We start from the raw sequence: 26,447 nt of genomic DNA, 5'->3' as shown, positions 1-26,447 counted from the left end.
GGCATTGTTTAAACGGGGGACAAAACAAACTAAAGTTTTGGAGAAAACTTTAACCCACAAGCCACAAATAATGTAACTTGTTGAGCCTTTGCATACTCTGATATTGGAATAATGAAAGGCAATCAATGTAGACAGTTAGAAAGGAAGTTCTGTATGTGGTTACTTAAATAATGACCCTCGTGTCACAGCAAGCAGAGTTTAATGACATCTGGCATGAAAAGCGTTCACAAATGAACCAAATGTTCCCTGTATTTTCATGGTTGGACAGCTTTTATTATCCAACAGTAGGTGTAGGGGTAATGAATAAATTGGAAATAGGATGTACATTCTGCTCTTAAAAAAGTACAGCATTATGTATGCTAAAAATTAGTTACAAGCAGTAAGTTTAAGGGACGCCATGAGCTGGGGGAGCTTAGCTGTCATCCAAGTATGACTGGTATAACAACTCATTTCATTCCCTTTGGGAGGGTGGAAATTCACTTTTATTATGCAAAAGCAACAAAGTTGGAATGATTTAATGTTCGCTTCCGTTTAAGGTACAGCGAGTAAAGTTATTATTACACGATTAATAGAAAAGTATTTATAAATTTGTTCAGGACTGATGCAATGTTATTTTTATATATATTTTACAAAGGATACAGTAAAGGACAAATGAACTTAACTTTGTTCAATATTGTAAATTTTGTAAATTGTGCATTGGCATGTCACTTATCCAATATTAAGTTGACTTTTAGGAGTGTATACTGTGCAATCATTTGCTTTTGAATGGATATAAGGTTGGTCATTTTTGTGTACAGTACATTATCCTCCAAATACACTGTCCCTACACACACTCCCTCCTCCCCCTCACTTTGTCAAAATCAATACCCATCGCATCTACTCTTTAACTCCATCTTTCCTTTTCTCCACAAAGCTGTGGAATTCCTTACCTCCTTCGGTCTTTCTTTCCCCCCAACAACCTACAACCTACACAAGCTTGCCGTCACCCAACCCAAACCTGTAGATTTATCTCATCTCTCTTTTCAACTCTCCTGCTCTTTTCCACCTTGACCATGTTCCAGATGAGCAACAAAGGCAAAGATAGGCTAAGGTGGGCCTGGATGACGCAGTAATGGACCTCTTCAGCTCTGCATCATGGGCCTTGGCCCTTCACTTAGTTTATTCAATTAAAAATCAGGTAGAATTTTGTGATGAAAGTTAAAACCCAAGCAGTGTTTCATACTTTGTTTTTCCCTCATTTTTAGACGATTGAACCAGTGGACCAACTACTCCAGAAGGTTGACCCCACCAATGACAGAGAATTATGGGTAAAAGAGCACAAGACAGGCCATATCCGGCCTGTGGACATGGAATTATAGAGAGCAAGCCCTTAGAGGCAATACTTTTATTTTCCACAGGCATTGACTGAGCAGTTAGTTGTTGCTGGTCTTCAGATGGATGGATTGTGTCGAGGAATTGAAGTGCAATGGAAGTCACAGTACAAGCTCATAACACAGTGCCTTTTGTGTACATGAAACAAAAAAAAAGTTTAAATATTTAGCCATCTGTGTCAACTTTAAGCAGTTTGTTTTTTGTGCTAGTAGGAGTTTTCTTGCGGATCAAACTGCTCGTTCACCAGCAGTGGTGGAAAAGCTTTCTCTTGCATGCTAAGCATGTATATATAAAGAGTGCTTCGGCTGTCATTGATTCCAAACCCCTTTTCCCTCCCTCCCCCACTCTTTTTACATTCCACCAAACAGTGCAATGTGGTTGTCCCTAGATCAAGTTGGGCACTTTCACATGAAAACCAGTTCTCACTTTGGTTGCTGAGCAGAATTTTGATTTTTTTTTCCAATTTTGCCTCCCCACCCAAGGGAGGTGGTGGGTTGACTGCTAGCCTAATAGTATTTCTAATACTTGACCACAATTGAGGATTGTTGGAGCCAGACTAGCCCAGGTAGAAAGGCAAAGATGGCGGGGGGGGACAGGTTGTAAGGTTTTTAATAACTGCAAATTTGACATTCAGTATATTGTGAAGACGAAAGGTTTAGTGATACTGTGCAATGTACTCTGAATTATTTGTTTTGGTAATTTTTATCATCATGATTTTTGGAAGGAGCAAAGGTTGAATGACATTAGAGTCGATTTCCAAAAGGACCCTCGATGAGATAAAAATGCCCAAATCAAATTCTCCTATTGACCGAACTGGGATTCATCAAGTATTGAAATTCTAAATTAACTTTCCGCAGATAGATAACTGTCCCCTGCCTCTCCCCCTCTGTTTTGGCTGCATTTTATGTCACTAAAGTGATTGCTTCCTTTTACTTTTTTCGTACAATTGGATTGTTTTCTGGGTAAGTTTCCCCTGACTCTTCTCTGTCCACTTGACCTTGCACCTGAGAAACAGAAGTGCACAGCCGACACGGAGGTGTCCGGGACCACCCTTTCATTTTCTCCCCTATTCACTTCACTCCTTCTCCAACTTGCCAGTCAGATCCACGAAGCAGCCTTTTCTCAAATCTTCCCCGCTTGACCTATCAAATAAGTAACGGAGTCTTTATGCACTAGTCATTAGTGTTTTGAGGCCGTTTTACTGTGCTTTTTTGTGGTTGAATATATATGGTTTTCTGCCCATATTAGCTTGTAAAACATTTCCTTCTGGATTCCAGAAGTTTATCCATAATTTCTTGGAAGTCATGAGCAAGTGATTAGGGATGTATCTGGTTCCACTTAGCATCATACATAACTCAGGATTCATAAACTCATTTGGACTGATCCCATTCTGAAGTACATCTGTGCAGGTCAGTGCATCACTGTAATGATATCACCCATCATTACATTATGATGGCCCATTAAAACAGTCCTAAAGAGATTCCATCCTTGAACTCTGCCAACTCTTGAGGTATTGTGGAAGTATTGTTTCTCCAGGTATTGTGGAAGTATTGCTTTTCCAGTAAAAGTGCTGTCCTTGATAGATTGCTGTTGCTGGCGGAAGTTCTTTTACTGTCAAAGGAATCACAAATCCCAGATTTTCATGGGTTTTGCGCCTCCAGTTCTGACCTGCTGAAGACACTATTTCATATCACAATCGTGTCACTTCAGAAGCCCTATCAAAATGGCCATTAAAATTGATTAAAATTTGAATGGAGAGAATTGGAATGGAACAATGATTTGTAATGTGTGTGAAGTACAAGTGTCCCATTTAAAACTAATGGCTTCCAACAGACCTGAATTTGGAGTGACACCAACTAAGATAAATAGGGGAAAACAGGTCATCGGACTGCTCTCTTGACACACCAACTTAAGTGTAAGGACGTAGGCCTGACTGGAAAGTTGGAGTACGGAGAAATCATCTAGCGGTTCGCTGCAGCCACACCACTGCCTGGACCCTTCAAGGGGGTGGGCTGACAGAAATCAGTTTAGCTCGCTTTAAGAGGCAAACCACTCAATGTCCCTTTGCCCTCTGGAAACTGGACTGCACCAACAACGGAGTGCTGTGGCTTACAAAGGACAGAGCAAACCGGGTGTGAGAAGCAAATTTCCAGTTGGAAACGCTAGTTGTGCTGCTTTCGACCTCACTAGTGCAAACCAGGTGAGATGCATTCTGAATGCACTCGGCAGATGAAAATCCAATCCTGTGCACATTAACGTTTGTTAGCCTAGCAATGGAGGATCTAGCCTTGCTGCTATTCTATGCTTTTTTTTTTATAATGCAAACTCCATTAAAGTATAATACATACAATTAACAGTTTATAGAAAAATTACTTTGGGGCATTTTGTCAATCATGTATATTGGGGGTGATACTAACATGTCCATTCACAACTTTAAAGCATGACTGCTATTTGCATATCTTAAAAAATGCAATTGGGTTTCATAAACCAGTAACATTGTTACAATAGCACAGTTTCTCTGTATAATAATTTGAAATTCTACAATGTACTGTATAAGGGGTTTCATAATTTTCCATAAAAACAGCATCAATCATTGTTGGATCGAACTTGAAGAAAAGACACGGTTTATGATCCAAGATGTTTTCATGTGAAAGTACCCTAAGCTGAATTTGAACAAGCTGTATTTGCAACAACATAATGATTCCTATTTAACACTTTGTGTATGTTGCTTTGAATATTGTGCAAGTTGTGATACATGTCCTCTCTAGTTAAATTGATAGTTATTAAAACATACACACCATAAAAGCAATTTTTTTTTCATTGAATGGCTGTAGCTGCTAAAACCTGAATGTTTTCCATATAATAAATGACATCTTGTTGAAATGTTGTCCTTAAGTGTGCTGCAGAAGATGCTTGCAGTGTGTCTGTTTTAAAGCTCTTTGGGTCTTGTTACATACATGATTCGTGGTAATTTGAACTGAACTGAAATGGTCGATGGCTCTGCAAATGTCATCAAGTGTCTTCGAGTGTTACAAGCAATGCAGACTGCTGCTGCTGAAGGGAGAGGCTCATTTACTGGGCTGCAATACAATCTTACAGATCAGCACGTCTCAATTGCTGGTGGGGCAAGTTTGCGATTGTGCTTTGACCTTTGTTCCCTCAACGATGCATCTTGTGGTCTTTATCCCTGTCATGAGTGCGAACTAGACATCTCATTGTGAATTCCATTTACTAAGAGAAGCTGTGTAAGAATTGTACGGTAAAAGGCTGACAAATTAAGAGCCACAGTGATCAGTGTTGGTGGCATTTTAGAAATAGAAATGGGAATTCCATTTGCCAACTGGAGAAAAAAACTTCAACTCACTACTTTATTAGCGCAGTCATTCTGCTGAACGTACAACCGCAATGATTCCCCAGAGTTGCTGGCCCCTACTTTATAGAAAATTATATGGAACGGTAGCATAGTGGTTATGTTACTGGACTAGTAATCCAGAGGCCTAGACTATTGATCGACGGGAGTTCAAATCCCACCACGGCAGCTGGGGAATTTAAATTCAGTTAATTAAATAAATCTGGAATTTAAAAAAAAGCTAATACCTGTATCAGTAATGGTGACCATGAAGCTACTGGATTGTCATAAAAACCCATCTGGTTCACTGATGTCCTTTAGGGAAGGAAATCTGCCGTCCTTACCCGGTCTGGGCCTATATGTGACTCCAGACCCATGGCAATGTGGTTGACTCTTAACTGCCCTCTGAAATGGCCTAGCAAGCCACTCGGTTATATACTCACTGTTGGAGTACCTTCACCTCACGGACTGCAGCGGTTCAAGAAGGCAGCTCACCACCACCTTCTCGGGGGCAATTAGGGATTGGCAATAAATGCTGGCCTTGCCAGCGATGCCCACATCCCATGAACAAATTTTTAAAAAGTATATTATACTCGGGTATGCAGTTAAAGAAACAAAAAACAATGCTGAGCTTTTGTTAGGTTTGTTGCCTCCTTTTTCTCATCTCCCAAAGGCACGGGCTGATGGCGGGGATATTTTCCCTTGGGTGGCAGCTGCTCTCGGACACCTTTCAGTACTTTGCCCAAGTGCCTTTTCTCGATCTGTGAGCCTAGACAGTGACAATCAACAGTGTCTTTCCTTAAAGGTGAGGATCGTTCATCATATTGCAGAGCAGTAACTGCATCATCAGCAACAGTTACTCCTCTGAAAGAAAATAGTCAGGCGTAAGAAGATTACGTTGGTTTATTGTATTTTAAAATACACAATAATATATTCACAATCACCATGGATTACACAAACGGTACAGGTCGTTATAGGTTAAAATAAGGACTAGCTATGGAGAGTTCCATCTGCAATTATGGAGCTACTTAAAGCTGCATTATATATTCAACCAAGCAGTCCACAATATATATATATATATAATATAAATATAATGCAATTCTCAGTGATATAAAAATGTGTTTGTTTAAAATTTCAACATTTTGCTACAGTGTGGCTTCGAAACATGAATCGGCACCTTGTTGCACTGATCTTGAGGGTCACTGAAGGGAGCCTGAAGTGTCGACCTGGGAAAGCAAGAACTAATCTCTCAAATGCAGAGTCAAAACCTGGCAAACTGCACGCCGAATCTAGGATAGCCAGGTTTAACTGTTTTATTTTGTTAACCGAACTGTGTGGTTAAGTAAACTCTACATTTATTAGGTTGGTAGATTCAGAAGAGTGCCTGGCCCATCAGTAGCAGGCAATGCAGCTTCAACAGCATCCGTGACCCCTGCTCCCCAATCAACTGACCTCCCACACAAGCACAGTGCAAATAGATCGTCACATTGAACACAAGCAATTAAATGTGAAAAGTACATTTTTTTTTTAAACTTGATGAAATGCCACTTGCTAAGAGTGTTTATTTGATGCTCCTACCAGTCTGGGTGTCCATATATAATGGCAGTGTGTGCACGCGGCAAAGACATCGAGATGTCCACATCGTTTTGTTGTACGTTGCTCCATTGGTAACCGCCAGCTGCCTTTCCCTGTGTGGTACTTCCCAGGTACAGTCAGTGCACGAGATGTGGCCTTTTTTTCTTCTGTGCGTCATTCAACAATCAGCTTCTTCAGAGAATTAAGGTAAGTGGGAATGAGAGAGGTGGAGTCATCGTCATTCAGGATTTTCTCTCCTCGTCCTTCTGACCCAGCCGAGCTTGGCGATCGGACGAGGGTTGCAAACGGGGAATTGTAACCCTGTAGATTAAAACAGCGGAAGTCAGCAATATTATTCTGGTTACATATTGCGTGTGTTTCAATGTATATATTTATGGTGTCGTCTAGAGTTACAGAATGATTTAGACAGGCTCTGCAATTCAGGCAGACAAATGGTGAAAGAGATGCAACCCTCATATTCTAAAATGTTGTACATTGGTTAAAACAAAATGTGCATCGTAAGTATACAAAGAATGGGATTTCATAAACAGAGGGAGACTTAGACCTGGGGGTGAGCACTGACTTATCATGTCCAATGTCTGGACAATCTGGTGAAGCAATTAGTAAAAGCAAATAGCGCGTTGATAAATATAGCCAGAACAGTGCAGTACAAGCCTGCAGAAGTTATCCTCAGGCTTTTACTATGTCCTCACTCCAGAGTACAGTATTCAGTTGAGCCTGTCCCCGAAAGGCCACAGAACAACAAGACTGATCCCAAGCATAAAGGGGAGAAAGTAAAAGAAATGAGATAAACTTAACCTCTTCTAAACAGAAAAGAGTACAAAAATATTAAATGGTTAGAATGGGTAAGGTAAGCCCAGAATATTACTCCAAATTAAGCAAGAAAAATTGGACAAAGGATGTAAATTTAAGTGAGTGAGGACAGCTTTAAACCATTATTAGGGGAGGGCCATGGAGGGTAGTGCATCAGGTTTTAACAACACTTTTTTGAGTAGCCTGCAGGACGTTGGTGGGAATGGGTAGCAAATGTTGTGCTGCCATTTTCTTTGCACTACATCTCCCCTCTATGTTAACAACCTCAGGCAAGGATGAAAGAAACAAAATGGGAATGGTCCATGGCAAGGTGAACTTAACTAGAAGTTAGGAGTAAGTGTATTTTATTAAGGGGGCACCCTTTTATATTCGGAAATGAGGAGGAATTTCTTCTTTGAGAATCGTGAATCTTTGGAATTCTCTTCCCCAGAGAGCGGTGGAGGCTGGGTCATTGAATATATTTAAGGTGGAGATAGACAGATTTTTGAACGAGGGTTATGGGGAGCGGGCAGGCAAGTGGAGTTGAGGCCAAGATCAGCTCAGCCATGATCTCATTGAATGGAGCAGGCTCGCAGGGCCAAATGACCTACTCCTGCTCCTATGTCTTATGTTATGTTCTTATTTTAGTAAGGGGAAGAATGAGAATCAATTTGACTAGATATAATAAAACCTTTTCTATGGCATGACTTTTTAAATAATCACCTTATGGTTATACCAACTGCTCGCCAATGAAGTGATTTTGAATAGTTGACGGTCACCTGATGGCACATTCACACTCCACAAGCTAAAACCTCTTCAACACAGACGCTGAAACCTCAAAGTGTGCCAGGGAGTGTCACTCTCTCTGCCTTGTTCTGGTATCGGGTTGGGCCCCAGCACCAGATTCCAGCTGCATTCACTCTATCGCTACAGGCGCTGGCATGGTGTCAGAATGCCTTCCTTTTACTCATGCTGATCAAAGGCATTTGTGCTGCACAGTGAGATGGACTGATGACTTGGACTTGCCTGAAAAACATGCAACTTTTCAATCGAGATGCGTTGGCATGCACACTCCAGAGGCATTATTAGCTGTGCCTTGGCTTTAGAATAGTTTTTGGCATCATTCAAATACTGAACATTACTGTTATCCGGGAAAGTGCCTCACGCTGACAGAACACAGCACTAATCACTGGGATAGGGAACCAAAGGTTGTTGAAGTTTTGAAGTAGGCTGCTTGCCCCCAGCGACATGTTTACTTGTAAATCAGTGTGTAATAGGTGTTCCATAAGACATCTAACAAGCCTTTGATCCAGACATCTGGCAGGGGTTATTTAATGTCTCGGAATAAATGTGCAGTAAGATGCAACTCAATTATCATTTGGCTCCAATTGCTAAGTTCATGGTCTCACTGGCAATGAGCATGAGTGAGAGAGACAGATCAAGGCCCATATTATTCTCACTGCATTAAGGCACATGAGAAGTTAAAATGAGTGAAAAGTGTGTCATTAACATTATCCACAGGATTCCTCCAAAGTAAACGAATGGAAAAAGAGCAGGAAAAAATTCTTGGTCAGAATCTCGCTAATGGCCCTTGTGGAAAGGAAATTCTGGACAGTAGTGCAGATTTCCTCAGGGTGTAAATGATGAACTGTCCTTTCAGTATGGCTCAGAGTGGACATTGGGAAAAGATGTGCAAAACACCAGCGCAGTGTTGCGATGGCTCTCACTGACGGCCATCGGCTGACCGCCCCCCCCCCAGTTAATGTTTTTCAGCCCACCTCCACTACCCACTGCACAGCTCCACAAAAGCTGTCAGCTCGACCTGGAAGTGTTTTTTTTTCAATGTAGGTTTTAGTGGCAAGAACAAATTAATGACCAAATCTCATATACAGACACACACACAAAGGCGCACACAATGTGTGGACTGTCTTTAAGGGTTTCACCGACACCTGAAATGGCAGGTTAAGTTGGGGCTGGTGTAGTGAGGAGTTCAGTTGTGCTGTTGTGGTGGTGAATTCAGTTGGGTGAGATGAAGACTACTAGAGTAAAGGTTGAAGTTGGGTGCCCGTTTACTGATGTCCAGTGAACCAGGATGGATGAATACTTTCTATCAGCATTGTGTTTCCTTACATTTAGGCAGATTAGTGAGTTTTCACATTCTCAACCATCTCATCCTTTGCTTGAGAAATGTGAAACTGAGGTTTACCGATGGATAGGTTGGGCTTCTAGCCCGTGCGGTTAAAGAATTTGTTGTGTAAGTTCCAGTCATAACTACACATTCATTGTCAAGTGTTACTTACACTTACACATTTCTGATTCAAGAGATTCTCTCAATAATTCACATGACAAGAAACTGGAGCGATTCATACAAAAAGAAAAGGAGACAGCAGGGCCCAACACTCGTTCTAACCACGTTTGACATCTAGCTCTGCTTTTTCATGTCTTCATGCTCTCTATTTAGCCGGGAGGGTGAAACTATTTAGGCTACAGGCATCAGATGACACCCAAATAAACAGGACGCAGTGTTAATCATGGAGCATTTGCCTCTATAAAGCCCTCCATCAGCGCCAGGGTAAAGAACTGGCGTGTTGCTCACATAGTACCTTGTACACAGGCAGGCTCAATGGGAGACCGCAGCAGATATTGGGCCATTAAAATAACACCAGATCTCAGCTGCGTCTTCATTGGAAGGCTCTGAACGGCAACCATAGCTTTCCTCAACACCGTGAGCGAGGGTATCAGAGAGTGAAAATCATTCTGAACTAGTGAGGGTATCAGAGAGTGAAGATCATTGAGGTAGTGAGGGTATCAGAGAGTGAAGATCAATCTGAGCTAGCGAGGGTATCCAAGTGTGACGATCATTCTGAACTAGCGAGGGTATCAGAGAGTGAAGATCATTGAGGTAGTGAGGGTATCAGAGAGTGAAGATCATTCTGAGCTAGCGAGGGTATCAGAGAGTGAAGATCACTCTGAGCTAGCGAGAACACCAGAGAGCGAAGATCACTCTGAGCTAGCGAGAACACCAGAGAGTGAAGATCATTCTGAGGTAGTGAGGGTATCAGAGAGTGAAGATCACTCTGAGCTAGCGAGAACACCAGAGAGTGAAGATCATTCTGAGCTAGTGAGGGTATCAGGGAGTGAAGATCATTCTGAGCTAGCGAGGGTACCAGAGAGCAAAGATCACTCTGAGCTAGCGAGAACACCAGAGAGTGAAGATCACTCTGAGCTAGCGAGGGTACCAGAGAGCAAAGATCACTCTGAGCTAGCGAGAACACCAGAGAGTGAAGATCATTCTGAGCTAGCGAGGGTGTCAGAGAGTGAAGATCATTCTGAGCTATATTTGAATCCTCCTCCAGCCCTACAAGCCTCCGAGAACTCTGCGCTCATCCAATTCTGGCCTCTTTTGCATCTCTGACTTCCTTCGCTCCACCAATGGCGGGCGTACCTTATCTGTTTGGGCCCTAAGCTCTGGAATTCACTCCCTAAACCTGTCCATGTCTCACTCTTCCTCTAAGACGCTCCTTAAAACCTATTCTTTGACCAAGCTTTAGGTCACCTGTCCTAATAACTCTTTCTTTTGCTCGGTGTCAATTTTTAGTTTGATAACGCTCCTGTGAAGCACCTTGGGACATTTTACTACATTAAAGGCACTATATAAATGCAAGATGTTGTTGTTGAACCGCTCTTTAGCATTTTCTAACAGCCACTGGTAAAGGGACAGGTGTGGTATTGTGGATTGGATGTGGGTCTTTCAGCTCCGGGACCTGGGTTCAACCTCAGCCAGTTGTGCTATTTGAACTGAGTTTGGACAATCTCATTCCGGTTTCAAGAGCCCACAGGAATAATTCCGCCTCAATTTACACTAAATTGATAACCTCGCTCACAGATGGAAATGTAAAACTGTCACCCTGCTTCAGATCTGAGACAGGGCTGAGGCATATTGTTGGGGCAGAGTAGAGTAGGCTTTACGATCCCTCTAATCCTACTAATCCAGATTGGGTCACGCTTGATGCAGACATCGTGTTCCAAATTCCCAGCACCGACAGCCCGCACCTTGATGAGCACAAATTGAAAAGAAGGTGCCTGACGTTGACCTCCTCTGGTACCTGTTAGAAAAGTGCACAGCCCGGACATATCTACAGTAAATTCCTAAATAAACAGCAGTAAGAAATGAATATAATGCATGGCTAAGCTAAATATGGTGGATGACTTTGTGCTGCAGGCTGTTTTCAGGTCATAACTTTTTAATCTAAACTAGTTTATAGTGAGTGCCAACAGACACCCAACAATGGCAAACTGTTACAGTGAGGAAGTGCTGCACTGTCGGAGGTGCCGTCTTTCGGATGAGGCGTTAAACCGAGGCCCCGTCTGCCCTCTCAGGTGGACGCAAAAAGTCCCATGGCCACTATATAAAGAGCAGGGGAGTCCTGGCCAATATTTATCCCAAAAACCAACATCACTGAAAACAATGATCATTGATGTTTGTGGGATCTTGCTGTGCGCACATTGGCTGCAGCATCAACAGTGTCCACATTCCAAAAAAGTACTTCATTGGCAGTAAAGTGCTTTGGGATGTCCTGAGGCCATGAAAGGTGCTGCATAAATGTAAATCTTTCTTTTGATGTGTGGAAACGAATTTTCCACCAAGCCAAAGATTCTGCTGATTTTCATGGCCAGACCATCAGCAGCAGCACCAAAGCACGACCACCACACCACCAGACACACAGACATTCACCACACAAACTGTCCCTGTGCAAAGGATGAAATGATTCAGTGCACACTTTTACCGAGGAATAGCCTTTTCCAAAGCTGGCCCGGTTCTTGGTACGTATTTTGGTCAGTGCTGCCTCAGCAATGTCGGCGCGCTCCTCCGCGTCGTCTAACTCATGCACCGTCTTTCTGTACTTTGCCAGATTCATGTTGGCCTGCTCTTCCTGCACAAAAAGAGATGGTAAGGAATTACAAAAATGGGAACAAGGAACTTCTGCACACACCAACTTCTTTCTCCCTGTTGAATTGGGAAAAGGTCTTTTTTCAGAAAGGGTGACTGAGCCCGAGTTCACTGTCTCACTGTGCTCGCCCTCTACTTCACTAAAATTAAACTGGATCTCAGAATAGATTCGAAAAGACGTCTATCTCAGGTTGTCAGGTAAGTCAGTACCGTGCACTGCACTTAATATAGGTCTCGGTGAATGCCAGACAGGTCTCAGTGAATGCCACCGACGGGTCTCGGTGAATGCCACCGACGGGTCTCGGTGAATGTCTTCGACAGGTCTCAGTGAATGGCATCAACAGGTCTCGGTGAATGGCATCGACAGGTCTCGGTGAATGCCACCGACGGGTCTCGGTGAATGTCTTCGACAGGTCTCGGTGAATGTCTTCGACAGGTCTCGGTGAATGTCTTCGACAGGTCTCAGTGAATGGCATCAACAGGTCTCGGTGAATGGCATCGACAGGTCTCGGTGAATGCCATCGACGGGTCTCGGTAAATGCCTTCAACAATGACACCCAGTTCAGGGCCATGCTCTCTCAATTAGCATATACTTATCAAACATCATAAACACTTCAGGTTTGTCCTCCAGTCTGACAGTGCATTTAAGGATCGTTCGGAATCTCTCTGAACTGTAGCTGATAAGGCGTTCTGAAGTACCCACAGTAAACTGAAGAAAACAAATGAAAGGGGGAGGAAAATTGTACAATGAAAGTGTTACAATTCTTCTGTATAGATAGAGTAAACTTCATGGGCTATTACACAACTATGGCGAATTGTTCCGTATGTTCCCTCTATTAATCTATCAATAAACATTTGTTTTGCAAGTAGCTGCATGAACAATAAACACACCCATTTGACAGAATGCAATTAGAGATGTTTTCTTCACTGCCCCAAGTCTTCCCACCACACGGGTCCCCTCACTGAGAAGACACGCCACAGAGCCGCCTCTCTACTGCCAGCTGCCAATCTGTGCCCGAGAATATACTGATGACTTGCCATCCAATTCCCCCCCTTCCTTCACACGGTGGAAGTGCCTGTGCTTTAATGGTTAAAATGGGAAAACTCACCTTGAAGGAATTAGAAGACTGAACCTATATCCTCTATCCTTCGTGGGCAGGGGAAGGTGATCTAGGTCTCTTTGGGGTCAAACTGGCTTCAATGTGACATGTCTGGCAATAGAAGATCGGAACCAAGTCAAACCCCTATGGCAGACTTGGGAATCTGATAGTTGAGCCGGAAGGTCCACAGTTGATGACTGACTGACCAGCCTGGCTCAGTAATGGGAACCGGAGGGGGTGGTCCTGGTAAGTGGGGTCTGGGATTCTTCGCAATTAGCTCCAGATAACTCTAACAGATAAGGCAGTCCCTGCTCGGCGAACAGTTTTATCTGGTCAAACTCCAGCAGTATTCTCCTGCACTCATCCGGGGTGTTGTTACTGCTTGGCTCTGTCCATCTGTGGCACTGCGACATCGCTCAAACGGAAACTCTACCGGGTCGATTTCGAGTGCCTTAGTCTGGCATTAATGTGCGATAATGGCCTCAAAATGGGACTGGCCCATTAACACGGGCGGCGCGGCTGCTCCATTTTGAAAGGGGCCTAGCGCCGGGTGTCCAAAGTGGCTGCCTGCTTCAGGCGGTAGGGCCCATTTTAATATGGAAATCGGGCTCCAACTACATAATTAGGACCCCGGCTGCTATTTTAGGTTGGAACACTGCGAAGGCTCCATGACGCCACTTCCACAGGCGATGGAACCGAAGAGACCTGTTAAAGGTAAAGTGTCAAATTAATTGGGGGGGGGGGGGGTGCCTAGAGGAGCAGGAGTCCCACTAAAATAACCTGGGCTGCTGCTGCCCCGTGACCTCCACTCTCCGCGATCGTGACCCCCCCCCCCCACAACGCACTTCGCTGGCGGCCGCCCCGGCCCTATTTTGAGGTCTCAATGCGGCGAGCGGCACCGGGAGGCATTCCTGACGAGTGCCTCTTCACCGCTGGAACGGGAGGCCCGTCCAGTCAGTCGCCCGAAAGTCAAAATCGACCCCTCGTTGTGTGAATGTTTCAGTTGCTTGGCTTGGAGGCTCTTCAGCGCGATATCAATAATAACCTCAACACCCTAACCACTCCGGGTGCCACCAATGTTCCCGCTAAGTTGTGCGGCCATCTGCAAGGGCCTGCGCCGGCCGCTCATCGGCTCTTCCACTGTAGATACCATTGTGAATGGCCCGCGCACTGAGGGTGGCGGGCCAGGCAGCAGGCAGTGCAGCTTACAGGGGACACTGGGTGCCACATGTCGGAACTTCCCAATCCGCCAGTTAAAGTTAAACTCGCTGGAGTCTAGAAGAATGAGAGGGGATCTCATTGAAACTCATAAAATTCTAACAGGACTAGACAGACTAGATGCAGGAAGGATGTTCCCAATGGTGGGGGAGTCCAGAACCAGGGGTCACAGTCTAAGGATAAGGGGTAAGCCATTTAGGACAGAGATGAGGAGGAATTTCTTCACCCAGAGAGTGGTGAACCTGTGGAATTCTCTACCACAGAAGGCAGTTGAGGCCAATTCATTAAATATTCAAGAAGGAGTTGGATATATTTCTTAAGGCTAAAGGTATCAAGGGATATGGGGAGAAAGCAGGGACAGGGTACTGAATTTGGATGATCAGCCATGATCTCATTGAATGGCAGAGCGGGCTCAAGGGGCCGAATGGCCTACTCCTGCTCCTATCTTCTATGTTTCTATGTTAACCAGCCTAAGCTGACAGGGGAAGGTGACCCATACTTACTGCTTCCTCCACCTGCCTCTTGTAGGCCTTTAACTTGTTCTGGAGCCTCTCGACCAGCTCCTGCATGCGGTGCTGGTTTTTCTGATCCTCCTCGGCCTGGAACACGAGTTCCTTCAGCCGACGCTCGTTCTTGCGCAGGGTCTTCACCGTCTCCGCGTGACGCTTTTGCTCGGCGTCTAGTTCCACTTCCAGTTCCTTCACCTGTACAAAGAGGCAGCAGTCAGAAGCCTGCTGCGTGCAATGTGCAACCACTGAGGTTACAATGACATGACAAGCATCCCATAATTATTAACCTGCAACCCCATCATTGTGTCGAGCTACTCTTCCAGGCGGGAATTTGAGCTGCCTAGATCAAAATGATTAAAGTACGGTAAACTCTTGTTTAAAACAGCTCTTAATCATCCGGAATTCTTTAATAACCGGCAAAATTCAGGAGTAGGTTTTGAGGCTTCTGCCCCAGAAGGAATGGGGCAGCAGTGTCCCGAAAATGGTGGGGCATGACTTACCACTTGTTCCCGCCGTCGCCGTGGGCGCTGCAATCTTCCCCGCACAGTATCAGCTAGCCGTCCAGCCAAAGAGGAACCCAAGGGTAAGTTTTACTGTATATTTGTGGGGCCAGAATAGGCAGGTGTGCTCCTTCGGCCTTTACAAAACCAGCTTGGGCCATTGCCACTCCATGTCCACCTCCCCTCCTGAGTTCGGAACAACCCCCACAGAATTAACCTTCTTCTGGCCTGAGGTCGGCCGATACAGGAAACTTTGTGTTATCCGGAGTTTGCCGATGATACAAAGATGGGAGGGAAAGCAGTGAGTGAGGAGGACATAAAAAACCTGCAAAAGGACATAGACAGGCTAAGTGAGTGGGCAGAGATTTGGCAGATGGAATATAATATTGGAAAGTGTGAGGTTATGCACTTTGGCAGAAAAAATCAAAGAGCAAGTTATTACCTAAATGGAGAGAAACTGCAAAGTGCTACATTACAAAGGGATCTGGGGGTCCTGGTGCATGAAACACAAAAAGTTAGTATGCAGGTGCAGCAGGTGATCAGGAAGGCCAATGGAATCTTGGCTTTTATTGCAAGGGGGATGGAGAACAGGGAGGTCTTGCTGCAGTTATACAGGGTATTGGTGAGGCCACACCAGGAATACTGCGTGCAGTTTTGGTTTCCATATTTAAGAAAAGATATACTTGCTCTCGAGGCGGTTCAGAGAAGGTTCACTCGGTTGATTCCGGAGATGAGGGGGGTTGATGTATGAGGAAAGGTTGAGTAGGTTGGGCCTCTACTCATTGGAGTTCAGAAGAATGAGAGGCGATCTTATCGAAACATATAAGATTGTGAGGGGTCTTGATCGGGTGGATGCGGTGAGGATGTTTCCACTGATGGGTGAGACTAGAACTAGGGGGCATAATGTTAGAATAAGGGGCTGCCCTTTCAAAACTGAGATGAGGAGAAACTTCTTCACTCAGAGGGTAGTAAATCTATGGAATTTGCTACCCCAGAGAGCTGTGGAAGCTGCAAAATTAAATAAATTTAAAACGGAGATAGACAGTTTCCTGGCAGACAAGGGAATTAGGGGTTACGGGGAGAGGGCGGGGAAGTGGACGTGAGTCTAGATTCGGATCAGCCATGGTCCTTTTGAGTGGCGGAGCGGGCCCGAGGGGCCGCGTGACCTACTCCTGCTCCTACTTCTTATGTTCTTATGTTCTAAATGTCCGGCAAGCTCGAGCCACCGGCAAAAATCAGGAGCCGTTTTGTTAGGTTTTTTTTCTTCTCGTGGCTTTTTTTTCAACAGTCAGGCTCTGCAAAGTCTCTCTGAAGCTGTTGCTAAGCGACAGAGACACTTCCAAGGTACGGCCGACTGTTTAGAAGCTGTTGCTAAGCAACAGTGTTTGTTGCCAGATACGGAGCTCCGTATGCTTCAACATTAACGCTGGTTTGTCCGGCAGTTTCGAGGGAACGGCAACAGCTCAGTCCCGTCGGTGCCGGATAGCACAAAGTTTCCTGTATATAAATTGCCTCGGTAAGTATACCTCTCCATTATCCGGAATTTTTAATCAACCGGCACCATCCCGGTCCCGTAGGTGCCGGATACGAAAGAGTTTACTGTATCCCTCATTTTAGGAGTGAAATCAGGAAGCACTTCTTTCACACAAAGGGAAACTGCCCAACTGACACTAAAGGCATGATCAGCCATAACGTGCTCCAGCTTAATGTCGACAACACTGAAGTCATCCCTTTCGGATTCCTCCAAACAGCTCTGGCTTCAACCTTATCCTACTTTCCCAATTGTCACCTCAGGCTAAGCGGAGCCTTGATGAACGGCCCAAGTCCGAGCTCAGCTTCTTTCTCTGTGCCAGATTTTCCACTTGAGCAAAGTCCACAGCAGAAGCGGAGGCCACAGCCGCCCGCTGCGAAGTGGGCTGACCGCCCTTACCTACATGAGCTCAGTAACAGCTTCCTACCCAAAGAGGTCCAGGCTCATCGAGCCCGGCCAGAGCTTCAGAACGCCGGCCATCACTCACTCTCTCGCCCACAGACATCCAACCAACCCTGGAGAAACCAGAAAGTGGAGCCCGTGTGGGGGAGTGCACTGCATGACACAGTGCGCGAGTGAGCAGAGGCAGGCAGGCAGGGGGAGGAGGCCACCACTTGCAAAGAAATCAATTATATGTGGAGGTACCGAAGGCCACGTCAGGCGGTGTGCTGCAGCTCGAGCGGAGGCGCCCACTTCCTGCTTGTGCTGTGCCACGCTAGATGGCTTGGCAACACTGCAGCTCATCCTGGAGAATGTGGCAGCAACAGGGGCAACAGCGGAGGCCTGCACTAGAGGCTCCAAGAGCAGTTTTCCTTTTATTTATTCACGGGATGTGGGTGTCGTTGGCAAGGCCGGCAGTTATTGCCCATCCCTAGTTGCCCTCAAGAAGGTGGTGGTGAGCCGCCTTCTTGAACCGCTGCAGTCCGTGTGGTGAAGGTGCTCCCACAGTGCTGTGAGGGAGGGAGTTCCAGGATTTTGACCCAGCGACGATGAAAGATCGGTGATATACTTCTAAGTTAGGATGGTGTGTGACTTGGAGGGGAACTTGTGAGTCTATGCTTCTCCCATGGAAGCTCAGACTGTTGCTCGGGATGCCAGATTGGAGCAACCTTTCCTTCCAGCATCAAAAGATTTGGCAATCAGTTAGAGAGAACCATGACTACAAGGCAGGGATCCACCAACTTCATTGCTACCCTCAGCTCTGCTATGCTGAGCCAGTGCCCAGCACCAGTGTAAGCCTGTCAGATTCACCAAGGTCAGTACAAAAAACCCAGATCTTCCTGGACTTGGGTTGCCAACTCGGGTTGGACGTATTCCTGGCAGTTTCATCACATGACCTCCAGTCTCCCAAAGCCCCGCCCCCACACTCCCGCCATTGGCCGCCCAACATGTCCATCCTCGTGATTCCCCGCCTTCCCACGGCCAATTGGAAAGCGAATTGATTCTTCGTTATCCCATTGGATGATTCTTGACTGTCAGTCAAACAGCCTTTCCCCCCCACCCCACCCCCATCTGATAGTTTTTATAACTAATAAACAAAAGTGCTAAAAAAAGAACATTTTAATGCCCCCTCCCTATAATTTTTTCCCAGGTTTGCTCCCAGCAGTGTCCAGGAGATTAATCGTTAATTCCTGGAGGCTCCAGGGCAATCCTGGAGGTGTTGGTAACCTTATCCTGGACACCAGTCTTACCAGGAAACAGGTGTGTGTGTGTAAAACTACTGAGTCAGGACAGGAGTGAGCTCGGCTGTGATGCCCACAGCAGTGTGCCGACACTTCCATGACAAACGGTTACTTTGATGAGTTGGCAGTGCGCACAGAACCCTGCCCGCAGCAACAATCAGCGTCTTCAGGGGAGGGGGGAACACAACTGAAGAGAACTGACAATCATCAGATTCCTGGTTAATCATGAATCTGTCGGGATCTGCTGTTCCACCCCTCCACCTCCCCTCCTCCCCCCTCTCACCTCCCTTCCTCCCCCCTCTCACCTCCCTCCCACCTCCCTCCCTTCCTCCCCTCCCACCCCCTCCCCTTCACTCCCTCCCCCTCTCTCCTCCCCTCCCTTCCTCCCCCCCACCTCCCTCCCTTCCTCCCCCCCACCTCCCTCCCTTCCTCCCCCCCACCTCCCTCCCTTCCTCCCCCACCTCCCTCCCTTCCTCCCCTCCCACCCCCTCCCCTTCACTCCCTCCCCCTCTCTCCTCCCCCCCACCCCCTCCCCTTCACTCCCTCCCCCTCTCACCCCCCTCCTCACCCCCTCTCACCCCTCTCCTCCCCCCCCACCCCCTCTCACCTCCCTCCCCCTCTCACCTACCTCCCCCACCGCCTTGTTCTTACCCGTCCTTCCAGTTTCTGAATGATTTTCTTCCCTCCCTTCAGGGCCAACTGCTCCGCTTCTTCCAGTTTCACGTTTAAGTCCTTGATCTGCGCCTCGAGGCCCTTCTTTATCCTCTCCAGGTGCAGGGAGTGGTCCTGTTCATGGTGCAGCTCCTCACCTAATCGGACAACCTGAGCCAAACACAGCGGAGTCGCGTTAACCTCCCAACGCAGGTGTAGGGCCACAGCGCCCCCTTGTGACTGGTCTGAGAATAAGCTCACATGCTCGGAGCTCTGGTCCCACCTGAAATATTCATCTACCTTTCTCTCTCTCGGAGACTGATCAGCCTGCGGTCCATTTGCACAAATTTCCATTTTGGTTTAAGATTTACAGCACTTCCAGCATTTCTGAACACAAGCTGCAACAGAAAATCCTTCCTACCTGCTGGTTCGAGTGAAGACTTGCGTTTATATAGCGCCTCTCATGACCTCAGGACGTTTTTCAATGATGTACTTTGGTAATGTAGGGAATGCAGCAAGTCGCACACAGCAGGGCCCCACAAACAGCAAAGAGATAAATTACTTGTTTTAGTGAAGTTGATTGAGGGATAAATATTGGCCAGGGCACTGGGGAGAACTCCCCTCCTCTTCTTCGAAATAGTGCCATGGGGTGTTTTACGTCCACCTGAGAGAGCAGGTGGGGTCTGAAATTAAACATCTCATCTGAAAGACGGCACCTCCGACAGTGCAGCACTCCCTCAGTGGAGTGTCAGCCTAGATTTTGCACTCAAGTCTGTGGAGTGGGGCTCAAACCCACACTTCTGACTCAGAGGCAAGAGTGCGACTCACTGAGCCATGGCTGACACATGGCTTGGGGTGTGTGCTTGGCTGATAGTGGCCATGTGTTCAGTCAGCTTGCCCCTGCCTCAGTTCAATGGGAATCAGCCATCCTCCTCACCGCTGGACATTAAGCGCAGGTCTGCCAGTCGCTAACTGAAGCTGCTCACTCTGTCCTGGCCCAGGCCAGCTGTGCACTCACCTGCGATGGAGTATTTAACCTTTGCCTCACCACAGAGCCCACAACATAACCATGTCAATCACGAGTTCTTTGACATTTAATTGGTTATAGTGCCAGCTGTGGCTCAGTTGGTAGCACACTCGCCTCTGAGTCAGAAGGTTGTGGGTTCATGGTCCCACTCCAGGGACTTGAGCACATAAAGCTAGGCTGACACTCCAGTGCAGTGCTGAGGGAGTGCTGCACTGTCAGAGGTGACGTCTTTCAGATGAGACGTTAAACCGAGGCCCCGTCTGTCCTCTCAGGTGGACGTAAAAGATCCCATGGCACTATTTTGAAGAAGAGTAGGGGAGTTCTCCCCGGTGTCCTGGTCAATATTTATCCCTCAACCAACATAACAAAAACAGATTATCTGGTCATTATCACATTGCTGTTTGTGGGAGGTTGCTGTGCACAAATTAGCTGCTGCATTTCATGCATTACAACAGTGACTCCACTTCAAATAGTACTTCATTGGTGTAAAGCGCTTTGAGACATCCGGTGGTCATGAAAGGCACTACAGTATATATAAATGTAAGTCTTTCTTTTTAAACCAACATTCAGAATTTGTTTTTACCCAATCAAAACGGTACTTCTTTAAGAAGTTGCTCCCAGCTCCAAAATGGACCAATAAGGTGGGTGGAAAGTGAAAAGGTAAGTTCAAGATTTTGAATTAAAAAAAAATTACAACAGAGCGTTTAGTGAAAAAGAGTGAGGCCATAAAATGAGTGGATTGATACGAGGCCGAGTACTGAAACTTTCCTTAACTGTTTTTTATTGTTGGGTTTAACGTTTACATAAATAAATAAATAAAATAAAAAAACACCAGGTGAAACTAAAAAGTCGCAAACACACAGCGAGGGGAGTAAACAGATCGACGGGCAGAGACAGGGGGTAAACAGATCGACGGGCAGAGACAGAGGGCAAACAGATCGACGGGCAGAGACAGAGGGTAAACAGATCGACGGGCAGAGACAGAGGGCAAACAGATTGACGGGCAGAGACAGAGGGCAGACAGATCGACGGGCAGAGACAGCGGGCAGACAGGTGCACAGACAGAGTCGGTGAGGGGAGGGCTGGAGCTGGAGGCGCTCCGTTTCCCAGCGCTTCGATGTGAAGCTGTCACTGATCCCTCGAGGTTGTGTGTGACCAGCTATTCACACCATTCAACAGACTGCCAGCTCAAATTCCCAAGAACAGGAAAGATGTCGGGGACGTGGGGGGGTCATGACCGTGGGATTTGCTGAAGTGGCTTCGGCTCCAAATTGGAGTGGAATCCGAGCCCCCCCCCCGGGATCATGTTTTACTGATTTACAGCCGTCTCAGCAAATCCCACCGGGCCCAATGAGACGTTCAGCTGGAGCCCGAGTCAGAGCCTCCTCCAGAGACTCCCAGTCCCGAGTCAGAGCCTGCTCCACACACTCCCAGTCCCGAGTCAGAGCCTGCTCCACACACTCCCAGTCCCGAGTCAGAGCCTGCTCCACACACTCCCAGTCCCGAGTCAGAGCCTGCTCCACACACTCCCAGTCCCGAGTCAGAGCCTGCTCCACACACTCCCAGTCCCGAGTCAGAGTCTGTTCCAGAGATTCCCAGTCCCGAGTCAGAGCCTGCTCCACACACTCCCAGTCCCGAGTCAGAGCCTGCTCCACACACTCCCAGTCCCGAGTCAGCGCCTGCTCCACACACTCCCAGTCCCGAGTCAGGGCCTGCTCCACGCACTCCCGGTCCCGAGTCAGCGCCTGCTCCACACACTCCCAGTCCCGAGTCAGGGCCTGCTCCACGCACTCCCGGTCCCGAGTCAGGGCCTGCTCCACACACTCCCAGTCCCGAGTCAGGGCCTGCTCCACACACTCCCAGTCCCGAGTCAGAGCCTGCTCCACACACTCCCAGTCCCGAGTCAGAGCCTGCTCCACACACTCCCAGTCCCGAGTCAGGGCCTGCTCCACACACTCCCAGTCCCGAGTCAGAGCCTGCTCCACACACTCCCAGTCCCGAGTCAGGGCCTGCTCCACACACTCCCAGTCCCGAGTCAGAGCCTGCTCCACACACTCCCAGTCCCGAGTCAGAGCCTGCTCCACACACTCCCAGTCCCGAGTCAGAGCCTGCTCCACACACTCCCAGTCCCGAGTCAGAGCCTGCTCCACACACTCCCAGTCCCGAGTCAGAGCCTGCTCCAGAGACTCCCAGTCCCGAGTCAGAGCCTGCTCCACACACTCCCAGTCCCGAGTCAGGGCCTGCTCCACACACTCCCAGTCCCGAGTCAGAGCCTGCTCCACACACTCCCAGTCCCGAGTCAGAGCCTGCTCCACACACTCCCAGTCCCGAGTCAGAGCCTGCTCCACACACTCCCAGTCCCGAGTCAGAGCCTGCTCCACACACTCCCAGTCCCGAGTCAGAGCCTGCTCCACACACTCCCAGTCCCGAGTCAGAGCCTGCTCCAGAGACTCCCAGTCCCGAGTCAGAGCCTGCTCCACACACTCCCAGTCCCGAGTCAGAGCCTGCTCCACACACTCCCAGTCCCGAGTCAGAGCCTGCTCCAGAGACTCCCAGTCCCGAGTCAGCGCCTGCTCCACACACTCCCAGTCCCGAGTCAGAGCCTGCTCCACACACTCCCAGTCCCGAGTCAGAGCCTGCTCCACACACTCCCAGTCCCGAGTCAGAGCCTGCTCCAGAGACTCCCAGTCCCGAGTCAGAGCCTGCTCCACACACTCCCAGTCCGGAGTCAGAGCCTGCTCCACACACTCCCAGTCCCGAGTCAGAGCCTGCTCCACACACTCCCAGTCCCGAGTCAGAGCGATCCACACCCTCCCAGTCCCGAGTCAGAGCCTGCTCCACACACTCCCAGTCCTGAGTCAGAGCCTGCTCCACACACTCCCAGTCCCGAGTCAGAGCCTGCTCCAGAGACTCCCAGTCCCGAGTCAGAGCCTGCTCCACACACTCCCAGTCCCGAGTCAGAGCCTGCTCCACACACTCCCAGTCCCTGTCAGAGCCTGCTCCACACACTCCCAGTCCCGAGTCAGAGCCTGCTCCACACACTCCCAGTCCCGAGTCAGAGCCTGCTCCACACACTCCCAGTCCCGAGTCAGAGCCTGCTCCACACACTCCCAGTCCCGAGTCAGAGCCTGCTCCACACACTCCCAGTCCCGAGTCAGAGCCTGCTCCACACACTCCCAGTCCCGAGTCAGAGCCTGCTCCAGAGACTCCCAGTCCCGAGTCAGAGCCTGATCCACACACTCCCAGTCCCGAGTCAGAGCCTGCTCCAGAGACACTCAGTCCCGAGTCAGAGCCTGCTCCAGAGACTCCCAGTCCCGAGTCAGAGCCTGCTCCACACACTCCCAGTCCCGAGTCAGAGCCTGCTCCACACACTCCCAGTCCCGAGTCAGAGCCTGCTCCAGAGACTCCCAGTCCCGAGTCAGAGCCTGCTCCACACACTCCCAGTCCCGAGTCAGAGCCTGCTCCACACACTCCCAGTCCCGAGTCAGAGCCTGCTCCAGAGACACTCAGTCCCTGTCAGAGCCTGCTCCACACACTCCCAGTCCCGAGTCAGGGCCTGCTCCACACACTCCCAGTCCCGAGTCAGGGCCTGCTCCACACACTCCCAGTCCCGAGTCAGAGCCTGCTCCAGAGACACTCAGTCCCTGTCAGAGCCTGCTCCACACACTCCCAGTCCCAAGTCAGAGCCTGATCCACACACTCCCAGTCCCGAGTCAGAGCCTGCTCCAGAGACACTCAGTCCCGAGTCAGAGCCTGCTCCAGAGACTCCCAGTCCCGAGTCAGAGCCTGCTCCAGAGACTCCCAGTCCCGAGTCAGAGCCTGCTCCACACACTCCCAGTCCCGAGTCAGAGCCTGCTCCAGAGGCTCCCAGTCCCGAGTCAGAGCCTGCTCCACACACTCCCAGTCCTGAGTCAGAGCCTGCTCCACACACTCCCAGTCCCGAGTCAGAGCCTGCTCCAGAGGCTCCCAGTCCCGAGTCAGAGCCTGCTCCAGAGACTCCCAGTCCCGAGTCAGAGCCTGCTCCACACACTCCCAGTCCCGAGTCAGAGCCTCCTCCAGAGACTCCCAGTCCCGAGTCAGAGCCTGCTCCACACACTCCCAGTCCCGAGTCAGAGCCTCCTCCAGAGACTCCCAGTCCCGAGTCAGAGCCTGCTCCACACACTCCCAGTCCTGAGTCAGAGCCTGCTCCACACACTCCCAGTCCCGAGTCAGAGCCTGCTCCAGAGGCTCCCAGTCCCGAGTCAGAGCCTGCTCCACACACTCCCAGTCCCGAGTCAGGGCCTGCTCCACACACTCCCAGTCCCGAGTCAGAGCCTGCTCCACACACTCCCAGTCCCGAGTCAGAGCCTGCTCCACACACTCCCAGTCCTGAGCGGCAGCTCTGAGGGACAGCGACAATTCTGCCTATTTACTTATAATGTCAGGCCGGTGAACAAATACAAAATTAACAGGAGAGTAAGTGAGAACAGCCTGCGATGACTCTCTGGACCCGAATTTAACTCGACCCCACATCTCTCCCTCCCCTGGGCCAGTGCGGGGGGCGGGGTGGGGAGTTATAATAAGGGCAGTAATTTACCCTCTGTAACCCCACTGCCCTCCTGCAGTGCCCTGATCAATGTTCCCTTTAATTTTATTTTTGGTTGCGCGGCCCCTTTGAATTTCTGCGCGTGCTCGGTTTTAACGTTTAAAAGCCGGTGAGCCGGCTGCCCGGGACGTCCAGAGCGCTGTGTGGCCGGGCGGCTTTACAGGAACATTGGTCCCAATCTTAAGCTGCTCCTTTGAGCAGGTGAGCGGGACACCCGCAGGAAGGCAGCGAGGGGGGGCTCTTCTTTAAATACGCAAATCGGGGCTCCCGCACTCCAGGGTTCCCTTTAAGCTCCGGGGGGGGGGGGCGGCGGTTGTGCGCGCAGTTGGTGAGCCAGCTTTATAAATTGAAAATTGTTAAAGGGGACACGCTGCTCGAAAAAAGTTACAGGTAACATTGCCCCACCACCACCCTAACTCCTCCTTTAAAATCAGGGCCAGCTGTGCTTGTCTTCTTTGACAATTGGTGCTTCCCAATGGCATCAGACTGGCACCCGCTGAGTGAGGGGTACCATTGGGCACAGACCCCCCTTACCCTCCCGCTCTGAGGGGCTGGCTCCCTGCACGGCTCACACCTGTTCAACTTTATCTCGCGACAGAATAAGTTTCAAAAAAACAATCTCTGTATTGACTGGCCGTGTTTGAAGCGGTAAGTGTTTGCACCATGCGCTTTTTTTTTCTTTAATGCCCGTCAGATGCTTATCGCTCAAATAAAACTGACACTGACATTACAGGTGGCCTGTAATGTCAACGCACTGCCCAGCAGCAACGTGCAATCCGACTGAGCTCCTAAATGGCGCTGGAGGAACCTGCGGTCATAAATCACCCGCTCCCGCCGCCCTCTGCTTACAGCGTAGAGCGGTGCTGCCGCCTGCTGGCCGCTCCCAGAACTCCGTATATAGCACATTATTAAGTTGCTGGCTGGGTTAGAAAAGGGCAGTCATTCAATCGGGCAGCTCTAATGACACCCAAAGCCGTAAAAGATGCACAAACAATTTACCATCGGAACCAGCTGGCAGGCTCTTTATAATCCGCACTATTTAAAGTTCATAAAAAAACCTGATCTGGTGCCCGGGGCCACTGAACAGCGACCGCAGCCGACATACACTGCTCCTGGTTGATTGATTGATTGTAAATAAAAACTGCCTGGTCTGTGGACGGAGTGGGTGAGCCTGTGACCTGCCGCTCTCACAGGATGGGAGACGGTGGGCACACACACAGTCTGTGATCAACCACCCCACCCCCACCCCCACCCCCACCCAACACTAATTTTAGGGCTCAGATCTGGTCGCTATCTTTCTTTCCCAGATCTGACTGACCTGCTGTGCGTTTCCAGCATCTTATGTTTGTCTTTCAGATTTCCGGCCTTTTTATCTCTTGGTCTTCAGGGGCCGAGATTTACCGGGAGCAATCAGCACAGCGGTTACAATTCTCACCGCGGGATCCTCGGACTGAAAACTGACATTGTCCTCTTGGTCGTTGAAGGGTGACAGATTTACTGATACGCAACAGTAGGTTAACAGACAAGAACTGCACATTTATATAGCCCTTCTCACATCCTCAGGACATCCCATAACACTTCTCGG

General features: G+C 48.6%; 2 protein-coding genes across 11 annotated transcripts in view; one reads left to right on the top strand and one right to left on the bottom strand.

Moving 5' to 3' along the window:
* The window catches only part of gas7b (growth arrest-specific 7b), a 463,752-nt gene extending 459,494 nt beyond the window's left edge, over positions 1 to 4,258 (top strand). For 3 of the 4 annotated variants that reach the window (XM_085963375.1, XM_085963377.1, XM_085963376.1), the window contains one exon: positions 1,245 to 4,258. In XM_085963375.1, the coding sequence (XP_085819501.1) occupies positions 1,245 to 1,358 (114 nt within the window). In that variant the 3' untranslated portion in view covers positions 1,359 to 4,258. The remainder of the gene's footprint in view (positions 1 to 1,244) is intronic. The other variant, XR_015073045.1, reaches the window with a different exon arrangement.
* A 1,034-nt stretch (positions 4,259 to 5,292) lies between these two features.
* LOC147102664 (putative uncharacterized protein MYH16) overlaps positions 5,293 to 26,447 on the bottom strand; it is a 589,631-nt gene continuing 568,476 nt past the window's right edge. For 3 of the 7 annotated variants that reach the window (XM_085963368.1, XM_085963367.1, XM_085963370.1), the window contains 4 exons: positions 19,251 to 19,421; positions 14,881 to 15,081; positions 11,890 to 12,042; positions 5,293 to 6,616 (listed from right to left, as the gene is read on the bottom strand). In XM_085963368.1, coding sequence (XP_085819494.1) covers positions 6,470 to 6,616; positions 11,890 to 12,042; positions 14,881 to 15,081; positions 19,251 to 19,421 — 672 coding nt within the window. In that variant the 3' untranslated portion in view covers positions 5,293 to 6,469. The other 4 variants (XM_085963373.1, XM_085963369.1, XM_085963374.1 and 1 more) reach the window with 2 other exon arrangements.

Source organism: Somniosus microcephalus, chromosome 21 (assembly GCF_052327205.1).
Source record: "Somniosus microcephalus isolate GS21.2 chromosome 21, FLI_Smic_1.0, whole genome shotgun sequence".
Taxonomy (NCBI): Eukaryota; Metazoa; Chordata; class Chondrichthyes; order Squaliformes; family Somniosidae; genus Somniosus; species Somniosus microcephalus.
The sequence above is the reverse complement of the archived record's forward strand: the minus strand, read 5'-3'. Positions and strand labels throughout refer to the sequence as shown.